Genomic DNA, 22,881 nt, shown 5'->3' on the forward strand with positions numbered 1-22,881 from the left:
AAAATGCAATTAAATCATGGACAGAACAGCTATTGCAAAATGGAATAGTGTATCTTACTATTTCGTGGCTTCTCTATAACAGAGCACATTACTTAATCTCCTGGGCTAAGCACTACTGCTCAAATATAAAAGTCATAAAAGAGGAAGGCACAAACTCACTGCAACATATTATTATACGGTTATGCTGGTGACAATGAGAGCATATCCTTGATGGTGCAAGATTATTAGCCAAAGTTGTACAAATAATTTGAACATCAGTGAACAGTTAAGGAGGACATGCATGTTTCACACTGTTACATAGCCACACACACACACACACAATGTGCTTCCTCCAAGATGAACAACAATGCTCTCAGGTGAATAGATTTCAAAAGATATTTCAAGAGATATCTACAATGTAACACTACCACAATTCAGAGTTTCATATTTGTAATGGTTTGATGAAAACTGACAATAGTTACAAGTCAGCAGTAACACAGACAATAAAACGTTAGAAAGGAAGACACTCACCTTAAGGAGTTCATAATGTTGAATACCATTCATACCAATGTCTGGATCAATGGCAGATGGAACAGAATAGCGAGAATTAATTGCTGTGTTTTCAGGGATAGAGATGTTAATAACTGTAGAAGGGAAGAGGGGGGCATTGTCATTTATATCCTCTATTAGGAATCTGATCTTGACCAGTCTGAAAACTTCATCAGGCAAAACGGCCACCTCCACCTCATAAAAGCAGCGATTCTCACTAAAGATGCCAGAGCACAGCTTCTCTCGGTCTATGCGGTTTGCAGTTGTAAATATCTCCCCAGTGTTCTCTTCCACTCGTACTAGTGGTACATCCCCAGTCTTATATACAAGCTTGAACTGTAGTGGCGAGGAAAGGGGGACATCTGGATCCAGTGTTAAATTAAGATCCTTGAGCAAATTGCCAATGAGGACATTTTCAGGCAGTTCTTCCCGCACTGTATAGTTCTTCTCCTGTGCTCCAGACTGAAATACAATACAGGCTAATAAGACTGCCAAGAGGTAGGTTCCAGACAGCAAGTCCATTTCCAAACTGACTAATGAATATTCGTGTACAACACCAGGAGAAGCTGGAAGAAAAAAAAAAAAAAAGAGAGAGAGAGAGAGAAAGCATCTTAATATACAGAATACTGTGATCTGTAAATGGTGAAGGCATGAAAGGACTAGCTTTCCCATAGCAAACAAGCTGCACTGATTGAAAACCCATCTAATAAAATGGTATTTGACTCCACAGTCCTTCAGAAAACTTATAAAATGTCTTGCATGTAGTTTTGCTTAAAACTACTCACTTAACTCAAGGTATGAATCATGGAACTGGGCTAGAGCTAACAAACACAAATAAAAACAAAGGCAAATTATTATTTTAATATCCAGCTTCAGATTTTGCTTTCTTTTTGAAGAAAGAGAGAGGGTTCTCTTTGAACCCTCTGCCATTTGTCCTCAATTTCTTGTCTCCAATAACAGTATACACAAGGAGTTTGAAAGCAACTACCTGCAGGGACAAGAGCATTTATACCTCGTGCTCAGAGGTGGGAAACTAAGAACACTTATTTACCTTACCTTCCAGTTTGGGGCTGACAAAATTATATATCTGTTGACCAAATTTATTTGTTGTTGTTTTTAATAAAGGAATTTAAACAAGAAAAACCAGCAGACAGTTCAGTGTACTTCAGCCACCAATGTGCTTAAGACTTTCTAGCAAATGGATCATAATACAGCACTCTAAGGAGAGAAGGTCTGATTTGGTTTATTCTGAAAATAAACCACTACTCAATTCAGTCAAATTTACACTTGTCACCAAAACCCATGACAACAGTGGACAACTTCCAACACAAAAGGAGAACAGCAAAACACTAGAAGTTTTTAATCTAGCACTAAAACTAACTCATTTTTCCTAGCAGCAAGCATAAACTCGTAGAGGACTTGTTATCCAATAGCTCAGCACACCAATGGACACTCTGTATTTCAGATCCTTGCTATTAATCTCCAATAAAGTGAGATGTATTGTCCTTTCTCTGATTTAAAAAAAAGAAAAAAGAGAGAGACAGAGAAAGAGACTATAGAGGAAGGATTTCCCCTCTGGTATTTAAAGTATTTTCTGGAGAATGAATTGGAAGAAATTTAATGTAACTCTAAATCTGGTGAAGTCTGCTCATACATAAGCAAAGTACTCTGAGACACCAACACCTTTAAAGTGAGACACAGATTTGTTTAGAGTTGAATAAAAGAACATTATGTACTTTGCGTTCTAATTTCTGAATAACTAAATATTCTCCTCTCATGATCATTAGCAACCTTAAATTTACTGAAGGAATGAAGTAGAATGGGATGACTTATAGATATATACTTTCAGCTGACAACCTTTAGAGAAAAAATACGCTGTATACTTCCATGCACACCTAATCTTTACACCACTCTGTCTTCATAGAATCCAGGATAATTTACAATACTATTTAAGTAAGACAACGTTGAAGAGTTCTGTGTAAATTTTTTTTCATAGCTAATGAAAATTCATATCCTACCAGCTCAGTGCCTTTTTCAAATATAGCTGTACTCACCCATTTATGTTATTTTCACTGCTTATGTAAAAAAATATTAACATTTTCATATCTTTTCTGATGTTATTCTCCACTCTCCCTGTCATAGTACGGAGTGATTTACAACTCTGGGTCAAGCTGCATTGGTTTAAGGAATTCCTAAAGCCAGTATTTATCTTCACCCTTTGGTTACTGCCTTTCAGCAGTATCACTTCCAAAGCAATTTAAATTAAAACATTTGACTTCACAGTGAAACAGATTAGGAACACAAATTTAATTATTCCATTTCAACTCTGCAACCTGCTTTTCAGTGGGAGTAAGTAGCAGATAAAGAAAGCAACTTTTAACATCCCAAGGTGTTATCTTTCACATCAACATGATTTAACTGCAAAGCATTTTCTGGCTTTGTGATTATACATAACGAGCAACATGTAAGAAAAATCCAATTCTGCAAGTCTTCACTTATGAAAAAAGTCATTACCAAGAAGAGTTATTCAATTAACCTGAACAAGATTACAGACATGGGTGAAAACCAGATAGGTTATATGGCACAAGTACTGCATTACCTGCAGTATTTTAGTAATTCGCTGACTTGTTATTAGTACCTGAGTAGTTTAACACACAGCATAACACAACATTAAAAAGGTATTCAAGAGTGAAGAAACAACAGACTATAAACAGTCATTTTGTAAATCCATTACAATATTAAACTTCATTTACATATGTAAATGAGCAAGTCATCAGCAGATACTGGTTATCATTAACAGTAACACTACAGCAGCAGCATGAATTTAATGAAAGAATTGTGGTGATACTGCACAGATATACCAAGTTAGCTAACAGTAGCTCTAAGCTACCTTTGCTGGATTTGTCCGCAGGTCTCTAACAAACATCACACCTGCAACAGGAACTGCACACGTAGACTCAAGCTGCAAAAGGACCTTATTTCAGAAAAGGACTTTTTTGTATACGATTGTTTAAAAAATGAATAAATCTACCTTGTTTCCACTCAAAACATCAACAGAACCCTGTATGGGATACTGAGATACAGATACAGAGGTGCTAGAGACTGTAACATACAAGTAGGTTAGCCAGGAAACTGTGAAGTGGAACTTCCTAGCATTACATTACAAGCTATATTTTGTCCACACTTCATTAAAGGATACAGATGTTGCATCATTCCATTAAAGCTATTTTTGTTTTGCAAGAATTATAGTAAAACACTGAAACAGGAAGACATTGTTACTGTAAATCATGTCATAACTAGTAATGTCATTATGTTTGTTATTCCCATAGGTTTTCCTAAAAAACAAAATGGTGAAGACATGAAGTACATAATGTTAAGAGATAAAACTCTTAGGAAAACAAAACAAGACAAAAGACAGAAGGAAAAAAAAACAAAAAAAAAACCAAAAAAGCCCCAAACAACTCATATTTCCTAATTCCTGAAGTTCTGGAGAACATATGGTTTTTAAATGGTTTTTACCTGCGCAGTTCTAGGACCAGTTTTGGATCTTTGAGAACTGTTCTACAGCTACAGCTCTTTAAGGTGGCAAAAAAAAAAAATAAAATTAGTCAAGTTTTCTGTTTAGACATATGATGGAACATCTTATGCCACGGGAAAAGTGTTGTTCTTTAAGCAGCCTATTTATATAGTCATAGCTGTATGTTGCCTGTCATTTATGTCATAGCACTGATGGGAATACTATGGCAACAGCAATGCAGAGAGGAGCAGGAGGTACTCGCTATCAACCAAGCACATTTCTGAAAGACCTTTAAAAAATCAAAGTACTTCTAAAATCCTGAAATCTTAGCATAAAAGGAAGGCAAAAGGAATTGCAAATGGAGATGACAGAGCCATATAAAATGGGACATTAGCAGAAATTGTCAAATGAGAGCATGTGTATGGTAACAGATGGTAGGAAAAGACGTGAACTCAAAAAGACAGGGAAGATAAAAATACAAAAAGGAAAAATTGAAAGGAGATGAGCAGAAACTCAGTGACGTTACGTGTGGGGAAACAGGCTCTCCTGATGACTGAAATATAGAGGTCAAACAGAGTAGCCCAACTCTGAAGCACTTTCTATAAGCTCCAACACTTATGCTTCTAAGGTGAAAAAATAAAAAAAATAAATTAACAGAGGCAACACTTAAAAACAAAACTGTTTAACAGGAGGTAACCTTGAGCTTTCCAAACTATTTTCCTAGCTTTCTAAAGAATTCACTGCTGTCTCTGTACTGCTGAATTCTGAAATTGAAAGGCAAATGGCCCAGGTGGACAAGGTGAAAGGCAGGAGGGGAAAAAACAAATTTGAATCTACTCTTTTATCTGGGCATCTATACTCATAAATACACCTGTTTGGTTGTTGTTATTTTGTCCAATACACTAAATATTAGTGTCATAATCTAATATTATTAATAGCAGCCATCAAATCATACCTTAATTAGAGAATATAAATATTACAGCTATCTAATGGAGTAAGACTTGAAGGTAGAATCTAAATCCACTCTTTACACACAATACTCTACCTGCTCCCACCCAGTCAGGATTCCCATAGCTTAATATAGGACTGGAGTGATGGATCTTGCTTAGGAGAATCACAGATTAGAAGCAATTGCAGTAAACAGGCAGTAAAGACAGCACTACTGCTTGATATATGCAGTCAGATTTGATAAATATATGTGATCTGATGATACCCTGTAGCAACAACAACAGGTTTTAAGATAAATGGACCATAGACTGCTTTAGGAATATTACACTGAAGTCCAAAACTCCTACAATATCTAAATATTAAAAAAAGATTATATTCATATTCATTATATGGACAAATTGAGTTAATATACCACTTCTTTTCATTATAATATCCCTTTCATTTGCTTCTAATCAACTTGGGACCCCTTAAATAGGCTCAATTAAATGGCTTTGTTTTGTGTTTCTCAAAGCAAAAGATCCCCAGAACACCGACTCTCTTTTTCAGACACTACTATGATTATAATGCTATTTAACTGAAGACTGAGCAACTGACAACTATTACAGTTCACAAAGGCTCTCTCTGATAATAAAAAAGTTCCCACACTGTACTTAAGAGTTTTTGAATCCATTTGATGTTGGTATGATTACAACTTTGTTCTGTAAATCTCAGCTGCTTGATCACTAGGAATGTTATTTTCTGGTACTGCAGATTATTGTGGGGTTTTTCTGTCATGAGTCACCAACATTACTGGTTAAGTAACATCTATTCTCTTCATCACACATATCATGCTATGTTTAAGGAACTTGATGATTTTTATGGCTGTTAACAGCCTTTACTGGTATTTATTATTATCTCTGACAACAAGAAAAAATAATGTAAAGCTTTAGCCTTACAGGAATTTCCCTCTTCTTTATAACGCCAAGGGAGCAAATGATAACAAACATCCTTAGTTTTCTTTTATGCTCCAAACCGTTTCAAAGAGAAATTATTTTCCAGCCCTTACTATTTACCCACATAATACACTCCTCACACAATACTTTTTGTGATCATGTTCAAAGAGTAAGACCTACCTTACAGAGAAATAGTCAATTTGTTGTATTCTCAGGGCTTTCAAATTCATTCCCTTATATGATTTTACTCTAAACCCACTAAGGGACTGATTTATTCTCTGATCTATCTGTTATTAGCGTGATGGTAGTGACTTCAATGAGGTTACTTTAATTTGATTCTTATCCGGTGATGAACTGGAAATTTGTCTCACCAGGAAAAACACCACCTCATGCCCACTGAAGGCAATAAAAGAATTCAATGAGTGTAAACCACAACCTGCTTACTGTCCAATTGGACATCTCATTGCTTTAAAAACAAGTATTTGCTGTTGTTTCTTTTCCTGTTTATTTCACTTTTTACCACCCCCACCAGCACCATCACAGACAGTAAGAAACACTCTTTCCTTAAAGAAATGAAGTTAATGAGAAAAAGGCAGATTCCTGTAGCTTCACAAGGAAACTGCAAGGCGTGTAAGACAAGAAATTCTTAGATTCCTACTGAAACAGAATTCTACATTCCTGATACTAATCTGCAACTAAAAGCAAGAGTGCTTATTAAAACTTGTCTCAAGATGCTGGAAGCAGCGGGCAGAACTACAAGTACACAACAGGCAATAATCACACTGTACGGACAAACTGTACTCAATCACACCGGTATCTGGCATAAACAGTAATTTTTTCTAATTGTTCCAAATGAATCCCCGTAAAGCTGTTTTACTAAAATGGTAAGCACAGACCACATTTGGGATCATGCACCTACCAACTACTCAGCAAATACTTTTAAAATATCCTTTAACTAATTTCAGAAACCTATGAGAATAAGAAGTATGAAATTTATTTACATACTGTCATCAATAGGAAACATCTGCTCCTGCTGTTAGCATCAGAAACAGTTTTTCTCTAGAGCTGAACAGAAAGCTAAGGGTGGAGGACACAAATAGTGGAAAAGATCTCTCTGATGATAAGTTTGGATATCTTAATTTTAAACATAAGGGAGTTTCTATCTAAGAAAACAAATACACGTATAAAGTGCTGAGTGCCACAACTCCCAAGCTAACACAACATCAATCTGGAAGTATATATATATATATATTGTCACTAAAACTCAATTACTTGCAAAAAACTCCCAAGTTATTAATAGCATGATACACAATGTCACTGCCTTTTTTTTATTCCTGTTTTGACACATGAACACCTCTTTGCATTAAGTGAAATTTGCTTTAGAGCTGTTCTTCGAAAATCTGCTCATGACTCAAATACAAAAATCAGATGTCTACTAAAGCAAGCAAAAGTATCATCCATGAGCCAATGACAAAAGCACATGCTATTGCAATAAGAAGTTACACGAGCATGTGATTGCTGGATGTATTTCAACTTCAAGCACGTTTTATTTATTCAAAAGGGAAAGTAAATCTGATTTTAGTCATTTGTGTCAAATCCTTCGAAACAGTGATTGTCAAGATCACCTGTTTCATACATAATGCATTCTGCCTTATTGACTTACTGCCAGTTCATAACTTTCGTTATTGAATAGTAGGAAAATACACTTCACAGTGTCTACCAAACAATTCAAGCATTTCTGAATAAAGACAGGAATACTGCTTACAGCTGAATGCTATATTGTCTATTACCTACTCACAGTAAATACAATTCTGACGAGAGCCTAGACACACACATAATGACATTTCTCCATTGTAGACTAGCAGAAATGAGCCACTTTCTTACCTCAACCCCTTTCAGTTCAAGACACTGAGGCGACCTGACTGCATTAACATAGGCCTCTCAAAATGTCCACTGGTGAAAACATTGTTCTAAAGACTTTTAGAAATAAATACACATATGCATATGCCTCTTTTTCTTTTAATAAAGAGCTGTAGTTTAAAAAGAAAATCTACTTATGTTTTGAAGTTCTTGCTAAATTCAAGATATATGGAATTTTGCACCAGCCGAATCATTTCTGAAAAGAAATAAAAATGTAAATGCTCTCCTGGGCTGAAGTATTCATGTATTAAACTTCAATTAAAATCAGAGCCTTACCTTTTTTCTACAAATTACTTTTTCAATCGATTAAACTTTCATATTTCCATCAGTTACTCTCTCATGATACATTCCCAAAAGCATAAGCTTCCTGTGAAGTCACTCTCAGATTTTTTAACATGTTCTTAGAGTATTCCCACTAGCCTAAAAGTAAAAGACTGCTGAACTTTCTCCATATTGCCTACTCAGCAAGTAATCGGTGTGCCATCGGGATAGAGAACCAGTACACTGCACTAAGAAAGCATTCGTAAAACACATTGTAATATCTGTTTATTTCAGCCTCCCCTCTGACTGTCTAGAAATTGACACTTCTGCTCCTTTTGTGATGCTGACAGGCTCAGAAATGACCACACATTCCAATATACAATCTCTATATAGTTACACAGTCCTTACCTAAAATAATTAATTGCTCAAAATTATAATTAACAACTGGCTAAGAATCAAAGACCTGCTTATTTTTTTTTATTTCTTAGTAAAATGTAAGAAAATAGTTCAGGTACTTTTAAATTCACTTGAAAAAAGCTTCTCAAGAACCAAAATGGCTCCTATGCAACCCACTGTGTTTAAGCACAAGTTTACACAATACGGAAAGAAAGCAAACTTTAATGGTGCCCTAGATCCTGCCCAATCACTTTGGCAAGAACAACACATCCTTCACTCACTGGCAGTATAGTTACCTGTTCTCATATGGGATTTTTTTGTCCTTTTTACAGATAGATGAAATGGAAATGAGATTCAAACTAGAAGGCACCGCTCAACAGTTGAAAGCACAAAGCATAACACAAAAGATGTTTTCCATAGATCAGCGTATAATTCTCACCAATTAACAGCCTAATCAGCATGTTTGTCCGAAACTGTCATGCGGATACAGCACAAAAGAATAAATATCTATAAATAATAAATGAAAACACAAGCTTAGAAGCTGTAAGAACGCCACACACACAGGCACAAACTGCACAGCAGAGGAAACAGTGTCTGAAGTTACAGATGGACCTAAGTGCTTGGCCCCAGCACATGGCAGGATGGAACACAAAAGATTCCAAGAGAACATGTGAGCACGGCTTTTTACAAAGCCAGAGCCAACCCCCCTGGTGATAAGCTCCGTAAGAACCTAAAAGTCATAAGCACGCACCTTTCATAGGAGAGAAAGCAAATCAAAAGCGTTAGGCAGACAGCTCTCGCTCACCGTCCAAGCAGACCAGCTCCGTCCCTCCGAGCCCAGCCTGAGCTCTGAGGGCTCCGGGCTCAGCGCGCCCTCCAGGCTGAGGGCGGACAGCGCCGTGGTACCAGCCGCCTTCAGCACCCGCAGCCACGGCCGCGTTCGAGAACGTTCGGCGGACGCTTCCCGCCCCGCTCCATCACGGCCCGCTGAGAGGTGTGGGACGAGGGACGAGTAAAGCAGCGCTAAAGTAAAAGAGAGGCACTGCTCGCCTGCAGAACAACAAACCTGTTCGGTTGAACTGGCACAGGTTTGCTCATCTTTTTTTTTTTTCATGCAGCCAGCTTATGAAGAGAGCTAGGCTAGAGGGCTTTGGACATTGTTCTATGAATAAGCATACTCTGGCCCATAGTGTCTGTGGGATAAATTGTTCTGTGCTCGCTTTCCCAAAGCTCCTTCAGTGCGATGGTTTTGGTGTGGACTTTCAAGAAATAATCTCCGTATTTAGAGCCTGTGAAGCACTTTGGGGATCTTTTAAGATGAAAGGTGCTATATATACAGAAGGGGTCAGCAATCGCAGCTGCAGCACTGTATGGTTTGAGGAAAACAAACCTGTGAGGAGAAAATGAACCACTCTTCTCCCCTCAGTAAGTATCTAAAAGGAAATGAAAAGCTGTTTGTAATAAGATTTCTTGTGATTTATTAAGTGCGAGACAAATAGTGTCTGAGTCTGACCTGAGTTTGTTAAAGTTAACGGGATTAATGTCAAGCTTCATGCATTCCTATCCACGTTATTAACAACACACACTATTCTCTGATGCTCTTCCACAAGTCTCATTAGGCAATACCATTATTTCCATCTGGCACAACTCTGTTTTAGCTACCTGTACTTCTTGGCCTGAGGAATTCTCTCCTTGCTATACCTTTGTATCATACAGCAACCTTTACTTCAGTTGATAACACAACTGTAATCAAAGCCAGCAGTAACATTAATGGCCATTTTATACTCCGATTGCTGCAAAATTGTGTTTCCTTAATGTTTGATGTAGCTTTTAATCAGAAGAGGCATTGGAACATAGGCAGAAATTGCAACAAAGTTTTGTTTAATACTTTGTTTAATACTTAATACTTTAATACTAATGGCGTAGGACTGAACTGTTCATGACTCAGTATTACCATGTGCATGACTAATAAAGATATGCCACCTTTTGACAGGTGAATTAGTATAAATTTTTGCAATTTTTTTCTCTTATTAGTAAAATGTATAATGCATTTTTTGTTACATAAGAAAAAAAACTCTAAAATTATGTAGTTTCTATAGATACAATTAAAAATATTTCCCCATTATTAAAGTAGAAATAAAAAAAACACACACCATTGCAGTCCTCTCACTCTCCTAGGAAAAATACTTTCTAGAGCTCCTCTCAACCTGACAGAGCCCCAAACTGCTCCAGAGATCACAGACACATGGATTGCTTCTCAAAGCACTGAAATTCTGTGCCAGGAGCACTAGAGTAAAGTGGTTCTGGAAAGGGGATTGAAAACTAGATTATCCAGTGGAAGTGGTGGAGTGTGTAGCTCTTTAGACCTGGAAGAAGGCAGATGCCAAAAACAGTTGGATTGCTTGTCCTAAAAATACTCAGTAAAGAGTCACAGGGTGGAACGTTATTATAAAGATACTATAAAATGTGCTGCAGTAATTTGATGTACCGGGTGGCAGAGAATTTCCTGTTGATTCAAATTTCCTAAATCGATTCAAGTCCACTGAAATCAATGGCATCTCCTGCAGGATTTACAAAATGTGCCAGAACTGTTGCTTTGGATGGATTATCTTTAGTGTAACGTGAGAGAGCCCACACATCTCAGCAGCAGAACTTTATTAAATATTTATATACTGTTATGCATCTGCATTGAATAGTTCATTTTACATTTTATTACAAATGTTAAGCTAGTTCTAAACAAGCTACACGCACAATTATAGCCTGCCATGGTAAACCAGATGCTTAACAAAGTCTCAGAAAAAGAAAATAAATGTAAGTTTTGCCAAGTTCCATAAGTTTTTGAAGACACTGTGGCTCCTTCCTATGAAACTGCATTGAAGTAATAGAAATTCAAGTTGCATTTTGTCACTCCCTTCTCACTGAAAAGTGTTAACAATTATGATGAAATAAAAGAAGTTTTAGAAAGTACAAAGTTTTTCTGTCTAGAGTCCATTGACTCAGTGTGGCCAGCCTAGTGCCAACGATTGCAGAATCAAAGAACATTTAGACACAAGGGATATGACATAGACAGCGACTTGTATGCTGTAACACAAAGGGGTATTATTTGTCATTCTTCAAAAAGTTTTTCATGGGACAAAAAGAACTCCACGATCTTAATGAGAACAGTGTATGCTGGTGTTTCAGAGTCACTGACGTTCATATGAATATCAGGTCACTGATATTCATGAAAAAGATGCTAAATGTCATGTTGAAGCATATTTTCTGACAGAGTATTATGGACCCAACCACATGATCCTTGAGGTCCCTTCCAACCTGGGTCATTCTATGATTCTGTGATTCTGTGACCCATGACGTGTTTTACCATTCCTGGTGCATCACACAGAACTTTTATTTTTTTCTTTCTAATGGAATATTGGTTCTCAAAAGAAGGAACTAAATGAGGAAAAAACGTAAGGGATTAATGTGAACAATGATTAAAATTTAAAATAGAAGTAAATTCTTTCAGTGTTTTGTCTCTCACAACACAGAGAATCTTCAAGTAACATGGGATTGTATTAAATGCTGGCATCATTTTGAGTGTCATCCTGCTTCTCATTATGATAACAGTCACTGTTTCACAAAATAAATAAATAAATAAATAAATAAATAAATAAATAAATATTTTTTAAAAATGACCAAAGACTTTTCAGTTATTTCTAGAGATTAGATGCTTTTCATTAGTGTTGTAATATAAATGCCATGAAAACACAGCAGATAGATTATTCCTTTTCATCAGCTAATTACGCCTCCAAAATCTGAGACCTACCAAGAAAATTGATGTTTTTCTCTATACTGAGAAGCAATTGAGAATGACTTAAGTAAGATCAACGCAAATGACATAAGGACATAATTATATGTTGCTTCACGAGGGATAAGAAAAACAGTGCTAAGATTTAGTGGTCCATCAATTTCTGGTGATAGAATTAGAAATATTGATCTGTGATTAAGTGAATAGAGAAAATAATATTTTAAATCTTTAACCCCTGACAATGTTTATATAACAGTCAGTCAGATCTCCTAATTACTTCCAGTAAAATTACAGGTGCTCAGAATTTTCAAAATTCAAACCCAGAGTGTTTAGTAAAGAAAATTTGCTCTTATGTTACAAAAATCCATCAGGGTTACAATGTTGTATCAGCTGTGATATGTATTAAGTGCCCTAGAGCAAATTTCCTAGAGAGGAGTTTAGCTACAGTGATTGGATGGATTGTAGCACTATTGTATTTAAAGGTAGCCACAATTTCTGTAACAACATAATTATTAGGACTAAAATATCAGATGGCTTAACAAGACTGCTGGAATATTTTGCTGGAATTTAATGACTTTAGTCCCATTTATACTGCAAAGTATTACGATGTATTTTGAACATTCTCAAACCAGAGACTATTAAAAAGAATGATGTATTATCTGACATCTCCATGGGATCCACAGCCCTATTTGTGCAATACAACTCTGCTGTGTTTTACGTGACTCTGCATATGACACCTATTTTCTCATAACTAGAGACAATGGTTTCCTAGAGGCAGTGCAATGTCTCACAGTGATGTGTTTCTATGCATCACTACAAGTATGCATATCATCTATCTGTTGACTACTGCCAAGACCAGCATTAGTGATGAGATTTATTTATTTATTTGGTTGCATGCCACATATCACTTTTTCTTTTTCTTTTTTTTCTTTTTCTGACAGTTTGAGGAGATATATTATCCCTCAATGCACAGTGTGGATGAATGCTGCATTGTTTCAGATGGAAAAATCATTCTCTGTAATCCAAGGAATGCTGCCAAGTCTGATTTTTTCAAATCAGTTCAAGAGGTTTATGTTCAGGCTTGGCTGGAATACGGAGGCATACAAATTTTGATCAAATCACAGAAATACAAGTAGTTCTCTTCTGTCAGCATGCAATGCTTTCTTGTTACAGAAGAAATGAGAACTCTTCATGAAACACAACATACCAAGCATGCTCTACCAGAGATTTGCCAGTGTGTTCTTTTACTCTGATTAGAACAAAAATCACCTTGAAATCTATTTATTATTTGTCCTAGAAAAAAATTATATATCCAGTCATCAGAATTGTTTAAATTCATATGATTTCAACAAGATTTCAGGAGAAAAATGAAACAAGTAATTTTGCTGGTCACACTGTTTCCTTTCTTATACTATTAGATGTCAGTGCATGGGCTGTCTGTTATTTGTTAGTTTTATCACAGAGACATTGGGGGAACGCAGTTAAAAAAATATGATGAATTTCCAAGCTGATGACCAAAATGGTGCTGTCTGGAATGCAGATTATGCTCAGATGTCTTAACGTACTCTCTGGAAAATAATAAGAACTCTGCAATCTCCTTGACTACTAATAATTTAGAATTCCATCAGAGATAGATTTTAAAAAATCATTAGAAAATCAGCCATTTCATTAATCTTGCATTTGACTTGAAAAGAAAGATATGAATAAATATATTGAAATAAAATTGTAGTTAAGTTTTTAACCATTCAGTTGAGCAATGCAACTTTTTTTTAATAGCTTGTCACTGAGATGTTTCTTACATAAAATTTTAAATAAAGAAAAATATACCATTTGTTGTTTAATTTAAAAACGCCCTAAAGCTGGCCATTTCAAGTCAGTACTCATCTTTACTGATACTAATGAGACTCATGAATTCACAAATGAAAATGATAAAATTGCTTAAGAGCTGATCATGGTTTATTCCAGCACAGGACTCAGGTTGCAGGAGTTAAGGAGTACTGATCACTTCTTGCCTTCGGTTACTGACAAATATATAGGTTTTGTGAGATATAAAGGTGATGTGAGATACTGCATTGTGTACCATTTAATATTCTTGTTTTGTTTTGTTTTGTAGACCCCTGTCTTGGGATCAGATAGAGTATATGTGAACATATAGAAATAATAAAGAATACTAGAAATAGTAAAGAATATTGACCCTTTTCAAGTTTCTGGGCATAATTCAGTAATCTGAGCAGGTTCCTAAAACAAATGTTCCTCCTATGTTGTGTTTTCCACAGGAGAACCAAGAACTTTTGCTTTGAGAATAAACAGATCAGTATCATTTCTCTCTGTGTGCAACTACAACCTTCTGTGGTGGTGAGGAGGAAAAAAGCAACACGCAGGTGGATGTCTCAGTGACGTCAGCACTGGTAAGACACTGCAGGGTGAGAGAAGAATATTTTCACTGCAAATATGAATGACATACAGAAAGGAACTAAATATTATCTATCTGCAAGAAAAAAAAGTAAAATAAGCATGCACTAAGTTGTGTTTAGGCAGGTTCTGATATCTTTCAATTCTCATCGTGCATTACTTTGCAGATGATAAATTAAATGCAACATCTTCTCTTAGAAATGAAAGGTGCGTTTTTACTTACTCATTTTCACACAGAGCTTTTGCAAATTGTCTTTGTATAAGTCTATATTGTTATGTTTTAGCAAGCAGGCCACCTAGTGCCTAACAATAACAAGTACTCTATAATGGTCCTAAAAGTTCTGCAAGAATTAACAGTTCACTTGCTTGACTGCATTTCAAAACAATTTTATCCTGTTACAAATCTCCCAAAATGGGAAAATTACGATTTTTTTTCTGTCAAGTGGGATTTTGACAATTTCCTGTAAAGTTCTTGAATATGAGATACCCAGATTTTTCTTGTTAAGAAAAATCAGTTGCTTTTCTTTAAAAGCTTGATTGGTGAGAAATCAAACTACTTGTATGGTTTCTACATTTTTCTGAAAAAATAAATGCCAGTCTTTCACGGCAACTTGGATTTTCTAATAGTCCTAGACAGGTAAATTCTCATTTCATCTAATGGATTGAAGAACAGTGTAGGTTTTTAATAGTGTGAATGGTACATCTAATATTACCATTGCAAGGGTTATTTCCTCTTAATTTCATTTGTGTCAGTATTTTAGAATTCAGTTGAGCTTCTTTTAAAATAGTTGGCAAGGTTTCTGTAAACATCAAGAGATACTGTGCTTATTAAGCTTTCCATTTCATCTTGGTGATATACTGCTTTCTTGTACACTGGAGTGAAAATTTAATAATCTCAAGAAGAAGCCAATAGTCCCTCAAAGTAAAAAAGACTACTCCATTTCTCTACTCAATTATAAATTACCCTTCATGCTTTCCTTGGTACAGTGAGATTTGTGGTAAGGCTATGTTCAAAGTTATTAGAAAATACTGAATGTACCTTATTATTCAAATTCTATTAACTAATTTTCCAGAGTTCTAATTGGTTATGTCACTGTGAAAATAAGTGAATTCAGAAGTGATTTAATCAGAATCAGTGCTTCAGTCTTCCTAAGCTTCAGCAGGACTCAGGTTCCCACAGCACTGGGAAATACATACCCAGTGCTGGATTGCTCATCCAGCGCTCTTGAAGTTCAAGTCAAATACTATTTCAATATCATATTTACTCTGAAAGCATAATACTCTGAATCTTGTCTTTCTGGTTCAGTTTGTAAACTTACTTCAGACATATATTCGTGTATATAGGTGTGTATGTGTGTGGGCTCAAGAATCTGACAAATTTTACTTTTTCCAGTCTTGAGCAATCAACTGTGCAGCTGAATCCAAGAAGTGAAACCACCAATAATAGTTGCAGGAATGGCTGCACTATTAGTGCAGACTGTCCTTTGCTGCCTAATGGTTTTCCTTCATTAAGAGTGACATCTGTTAAAGAACTTCCTTGATCTAACTACATATGTCTGAAGTAGAGGACCTGTGACTGTTGTTGTCAGTGCGACATCCCTTAGGTGACGGGTTCTCTCATTTATCTGAGTGCTTGTGCATATTGACAAGTACAATGCCTGCCAAAAACGACAGTACTACATAGTAGAACTGTATCCAGCTTCCCAGATTGCTGCATGCCACAGAATAGTCTGCTAACTCAGACTCTTTCTTACCAGTGTTCTTCCAAAAGAACCATGGCCTTTCCCTGGGTATCTTATTTTTATTATTATTATTATTATTATTACTATTTTATTTTATTTTTCTTGTCAGGGAGGGAAGGGTCTTCGAGAGAGTCAAGATATACATAAAAAGGCTTGTCCTATTACCAGGTTAATCTATAAGGCTCAGTCTTTATACTTTCTATCCTCAGCATAAGACCAGATTAGAAATAGCAACAAGATTTTGGTTTTCTGATGAGTTAAGTAAGCTGAAGGGAGAATGGAATGGGCAGTTGCAGTTTCAGCATTGGCATCTGGTCGAAGCTTGAGTACTGTACGCTGCTGCAAGCAGTGCAGAAATGACAGCATATCTGTGTATCACATCTAGTCCTGGAGGAGAAACAGTGGTGTTATTTGCAAAGTGGTTAATTATTTATAATTCTTCTATTTGAGGAAATGGCCAATAGTATTAGGCACGCAAGCCTCTGTACACTAATGTAATTAGTCTTATGCATTTTAAGACCAGATAGAATGGTATTAGAGAGAATGGAGGACTATTTTAATTGGATGATGGCAAAATCCCTCTAAGTACTATGGCTGTCTCCTGTGCTCAAAATCCTCTAGCAAGTTAACAGATTCCAATTGTTTTCTGAAGTAACAGTATTTCTATCTAAATTATATTAAATGTGTCAGCTCATTTCTTGAGTAAAAAATGATAAAAGCATATTCAACTTCTGCAAAGCTGATCACTTTAAAGAAAAAAATAAGATAATTAAAAGCTGTTACAACTGACAATACAACACTGCAGCTTCAAACTTCTCCACTAATTACAGCTGGTAACTTTTAATAGTAACAGTGAGTCAGATTTGACATTACAATAGAATCCCAACCTCTTCTTTGGGAGAAAGACTCTTGGGAAAATACAATTGCAAGGTGAATATACCTAGCCAGAATCACTACAAGTTTTGAAAAGACAGCAACCACTTTCATTGCTACTCTTTCTGAGAAATCTAGATTATTTCCCCTTTGAATGCAGTCTTTAACTAGGTCAAATGTTACACAGTGGAGCTGATCCTCTGGCAATATTGAGGGGTCCTCGAGAAGACCTTCTTCTATGGGTGATTTTTGAGGCAAGCATTGGGCTGATAAATAGCTTCATACCCTTCCTGTTCTATTTAAGTATTTGCATGACAAGACACAGGAAAAGCATTCTGAAGCGAACTATGCTTCTTGATCTAGTATTAATTAACCTTTTCTTAGTTTAGTATTGAAGTTCTACAGAAGACAGAAAAATTCTGAAACTGCTATAGCTTAAAAACAGTGAATGTTTTTGTCCTCCAAGAATAGACTCTACAATGTCTTTAATAGGGATTAAAGGAGGAGCAAAAATGAAAAGTAGAGCCAAGTAGGCTTTTACTGAGCTGTACACTTGTCTCCCAGTCAGCGAAACTGAAGACTGGGCCAGTATGTTTCTTCATAAAGCTTGTGAAATTGATACTTCTTTCTACAGAAGCAGAATACAGAAGCGTAAAGGTCTGAATTCCTCACCACCACAAACTGGTGAAGATTCTCTCAATGGTCATTTCATCCAGGCACTGACTAGACTGATAGGTTCTGCACTTTAAATTAATTGTAGGTTTAAAATCTTAAGGCTACACATCTCCATACTCTAAGGACACTTACTGACCATCATGTGAAATTAGAGCATTGTGTTTAAGGAGCATATATGACAATCATTCACCCTTTTTAAACCAAATCCTAGGAAAGTCAGTGTTTTAGGCTTGGCAAATTAATGGGTAATTATTTGTAGACTCTATGCCTTATTATGTGTGTTTATCAGATTAAGCAAAATTCTCTTACTGAGGAAATTTTTCAGCCTAAAGATAAATCCAACATACAGGTATGGAAGAACTGCTTCTTTAGGGTTTGATTTACTATGAATCTAAGAATAAAAAAGAGCACAGAAACATAATGGCAGGGTTTTCAGTGTCAAAAGTGTGTTCTCATTTGTGGTATTGCATAATTCCCAAAGAGTCTATTTTGAGAGGGTGAAAGAGAACAGTGAGAAAAAATGAAGCATTGACCTACCATTCCTTAAAAGAAATCTTCCTTAAGATTCACCTACTTGTAAAATTCACACTTCTGTCACTGTATAGCTGTTAAGACTGATGAACCACCATCCTGTTCATACAGTAGGACATCAAGACATCAGTCAGGTGTCCCATGGCATTCAGGGAACTGTAGCAAGGCAGATTTTGTGCACCTGTCCTAGAGCATTCCTGCTTAATAGTCATTTCAAAAGATGTGGCTATTATGGAATGAACTGCAAAGAGCAATTAAAATGGACCACCAATTTGTTGTTGCTAACTGCTATGAAACTTTCAGAAAAATCAAATGCAAGCAATGTAAAACCATTTTAAGGCTACGCTTGTCTAAATATAACCTGTATAGCCGTGCTTATCAGACAATATTTAACTATCTGGAATGTATGACATTCACTCTGAAGTGATCATGGGAAGGAAAAACATTCTTAGTATAATTTCAGGTCTCATCTGGTTTGAAAAGTAATTAAAGAGAAGCATTTCCTTCCATTTAAAGTATCCCAAGAGTAGAATTCAGTGGAAAAAACTTTGAAGAGCAAATGAGGAAAGTTCTAAAATAAAAATACTCAAGGGATCGTATCTCAGACACAAATATTTTTTTTTAACTTACAGGTGCTCATAATTACTTGTAAGGCAGAAAACTAATTACAGTACTCTTTAGGGAGTTTAAACATGGTAAATACTGAGTTAAATAAGCCTAGGTTTTCAAAAGTTATTTGTATACATTTCTTATTCAGTTGTCACTGGTATGTAAATGTTTTGGGGTTTTTTCATTTTATTTTTAAAAACAAATTTATTTTTATGTTATATAAGGGCAATAATTATGAGAAGTAGACCTCAGTTCTTCTAAGTTGTCTGCTTTTCAGTGTTTAAAAATCTCTTCTTATGAACAGAGAATATGTCTGTCTATTTAAGCTATGGCAGAACTTTTTTTTCTTTGATGTGAATTAGTGTGTTCTTATGCTGAGATAAATAATAATCAGTGAAATATTTTTCTAGTAAAACTATGTAAAATTGTCATTATACTAGAACACAACAGATAAAAAAAAGAAGATTGGCTTAAAAGATTCAAGTTAAACATTGAGAACGGCTACATTTTTTTTTTCAATAAGGCTTTTGCACATATCCAAGCTACTGTTGTCTTCTATATGCAATGTACTTAATTGTTGTTGAGACAGAAATTACCACAACCTCAAGGAAAATGTATACAAGCTGCAAGCCATATGTTTCTCTCTTTAGCTATGTTGGCAAAATATAGAGCAGAGAAGCAAAACATCAATTTTATTGTATATTCCTTTTCTAGTGGATTACTACAGCATGTCTGAATTCATCAATAAGTTGTAGAATTAATCAGAATAAATTAGAATTAAGTATGCTTTTTGCTCAGTAAGCTATGACTTCTCAGTGCTGTAGTTTATCATATATGGTTTCTAGTTGCATGTCATTCAGACAGGATGCTAAGAGCTTTTAATATCTCCTTTTGTACTGACATTAGTAAAACGGAAAGGATGGGCAAAATTAATTAAAATAAATATTGTACATTAGAGAAAAATATGACCCACTTCATTCATTTTCCTACTTGACTTTTAAATAAAAGTATTTTAAATAAAACAAACCACAGCCTAACTTCTAAAGCTAATGCTATACAGACGTAATTAATTTCAAAGAACAGTATGACCCTGTACTATACTCTTCTGATGTGTATTGATGTTCCATTGACTTGGGCAAGACTCCCATTGGTGTAGTTCAGTTAGAGTCAATGCTGATTTGGTGTAGAGTGAGAGGTTCAATGTTACAGTATTCCTGGTCTTTAGCATAAACCATCTCTAATATTATGGCACTATAAATATTATTCTCTAAATGCTAGATTTGATGACACTGAATAACTTTACTTTCCTGGACCCAGTATATGTGTTACACTGTTTTAAAATACAGCACCTTGGAAGTGAATTCCTGTGAGCAGTTACAGACATTTTCAGTTAACAGCATTTTTCTTGGTACAGATAAGAAGTTGGTTAGCTCTATCCCTAATATTTTTGGGTTATGTACTTACCACTTAGATCTAGATTGATTTGCATTTGTAACAAGTTGTCTCTTTATTAAGTCCAGGAAGATCCCCTAGACAAATCCTTATATGGTCAACTGGCAGTTAATTAGTGGGCAATAGCTACACCTCTTTGAAATTGGTAAAGATGTGTCTAGTTACTCAAGAATGTTAATTAAAAGAGAGCTTACTGCATATTATTTGGTAAGTTATAGCACTCCAGTCCAGCATTTCTACTATATAAAAACCTAATGATAAATACTTACTAAAAATACTTTCAGAATAGTAATTTGATGTTCTCAGTTTCTCTGGAAAATTAACAATTTTCCATTTTTCTTTTTTAAGTAAGTCCATTCTGATTTTTAAATTACACTGCTTCAACAATAGTGGTTAAGCAGTCACTGCAGAAAGATCATATCCAGCTCTTCTACAGTGTGGATAGCTGACCTTCTTAGAAGGAGGTTCATTAAGTATGTGAGTGGCTCTTTCAAAAGATGCCTGTATTATTGAGCCTGTGGTTAGCCCATGAACAAATAATGTAAGAATGTTGCCACAGAACCATAGAATTGTAGAACCATTTGAATTGGAATGGAACCTTAAGGTCATCTAGTTCAACTTCCCTGCTCAGGTTGCTCAGAGCCTGGTCCACCGCCTCTCCAGAGAGACCTGTTCCAGTGTTGCCAGGGACAATGTGGAATCTATCTGTGAATATTTTCAAGGCCTGCCTGGACAAAGCCTGGAGCATCCAGTTCTGAATTCATTGCTGACATGTCTTTGAGCAAGTGAATATTGATCTAGAGACTCCCAAGGTTCCTTCCAGTGTGAATTATTCTATGATTCTATAAAAATTTAATTGCAAGGATAAGTTACAGGTGTAAATATGAGCATGATGTGTAGGAAGCTGTACTTACATTTCTTTAATCTTGTGCCAGGATGAAGGCATTAAAAACCCACCTTACCACCATTTGTGTCTGGTCAAAGGATCTGTGAAAGTTGTGTTTTTTTTTTAATATTAGCCAGAGGTTATCAAAGACAAAAACTTGTTGAGCATTTTGCACAACTGAAAAAGCAAGAACTGCTTCTCGGGACTATTTTAAATAATTCCTAGCAGTTCAAGGCATACTGGGCATATTTTTCCTTTCTGCTAATGAAAATTATTTGAACCATGAAAATAGGTTCACCTTTAATTTGAAATACTGATTCCAGGGGGAGAAAGTATTATGGATTTGTTAAACTAGTCAGCATACCTTGAAAATTGGAAAATTTCCTAGCAAATGGAAACAAATATTTCTCACATGATGTAAATAGCTCTTATTATGATAATTAAGTACTCCATTTTATGTTCAGTTCAAGAACAATGCTTCACTGTTTGTTATAACTATACATTTTCATCAAGAAAAAGTATTCATGCTTATCATCCAGTAAGTTAAAAAAAATCGACTTGCCACATAATCAGAAAAAAATTACCTTACGTAGTATTCCAGATTTTGAAATGTCTAATTCAAAGTTAGAATCTACATAACTGCACTGAATGAATTTCTGCTAGCTGCGATGCCAGTGTGTTTCAGTTCTCTAGCCTTGTAACTGGTGTATTGCGGAATACTTTTATGAACTCTCAAACATAATGAAAATGTCCAGCTGTTACAGCTGTGCAGCTTAAAAACTGCTGTGCTTATAGTTGAAAGCTAGAGGAGACTGTTATGTCCACCTGATTCCTTTCACTGTTCTTTCATAATAATAATTTTAGGAAATGATATTTGTGTACTGTGCATCTGCAGACCTTAAAAGTTTGTCCGCTGAGAAATGACGAAATTATTCTACAGATGAGCTGTAACAAAGCAGAATAAGTCTTCTGCCTTTATAGGTGGAATTAAACATTCAGGCCTCTCAAATCAGAAGCAATGTTCTAAGCAGTGATAAATTCAGATTTATTTTTCAAGTTGTATTTATGTAGTCATTAACGTATTATATACAGTTTTCTTGTATAAATGATTATTAATCCTGCAATTTCTCATGAACAAGTATGCTATTTAATTCAGCTTGTTTTAAGGTTACATACGGTAGGTAATGAAACTGGTACGTTTTTTTATCTACATACAATTCCAAGGAAAACAAAAAGAAAATTCATGATTTCAACTTTATGATTGCAAACTTTTTTAAATGGGCATGATAAATAAAGGATGCCATATCACTGGTCAGAAGTTAGAAATACTTCAGAAATTTTTCTCGTACTACAGAATGAGAGAGAGAAAATACTCTGAACTTATCTGAAATTATAGCCAGTAGGCAGTTGTG

At 35.5% G+C, this 22,881-nt stretch overlaps 1 protein-coding gene across 3 annotated transcripts in view; it reads right to left on the minus strand.

Moving 5' to 3' along the window:
- PCDH11X (protocadherin 11 X-linked) overlaps positions 1 to 22,881 on the minus strand; it is a 445,592-nt gene that overhangs the window by 396,347 nt on the left and 26,364 nt on the right. The window contains exons 1-2 of one of the 3 annotated variants that reach the window (XM_032444082.1): positions 9,254 to 9,310; positions 511 to 1,094 (exon numbers count right to left, since the gene is read on the minus strand). In XM_032444082.1, the coding sequence (XP_032299973.1) occupies positions 511 to 1,094; positions 9,254 to 9,260 (591 nt within the window). In that variant the 5' untranslated portion in view covers positions 9,261 to 9,310. Of the gene's footprint in view, positions 1 to 510; positions 1,095 to 9,253; positions 9,311 to 22,881 lie in introns of those variants that run through there. The other 2 variants (XM_032444083.1, XM_015860405.2) reach the window with 2 other exon arrangements.

Source organism: Coturnix japonica, chromosome 4, assembly GCF_001577835.2.
Source record: "Coturnix japonica isolate 7356 chromosome 4, Coturnix japonica 2.1, whole genome shotgun sequence".
Lineage (NCBI taxonomy): Eukaryota > Metazoa > Chordata > Aves > Galliformes > Phasianidae > Coturnix > Coturnix japonica.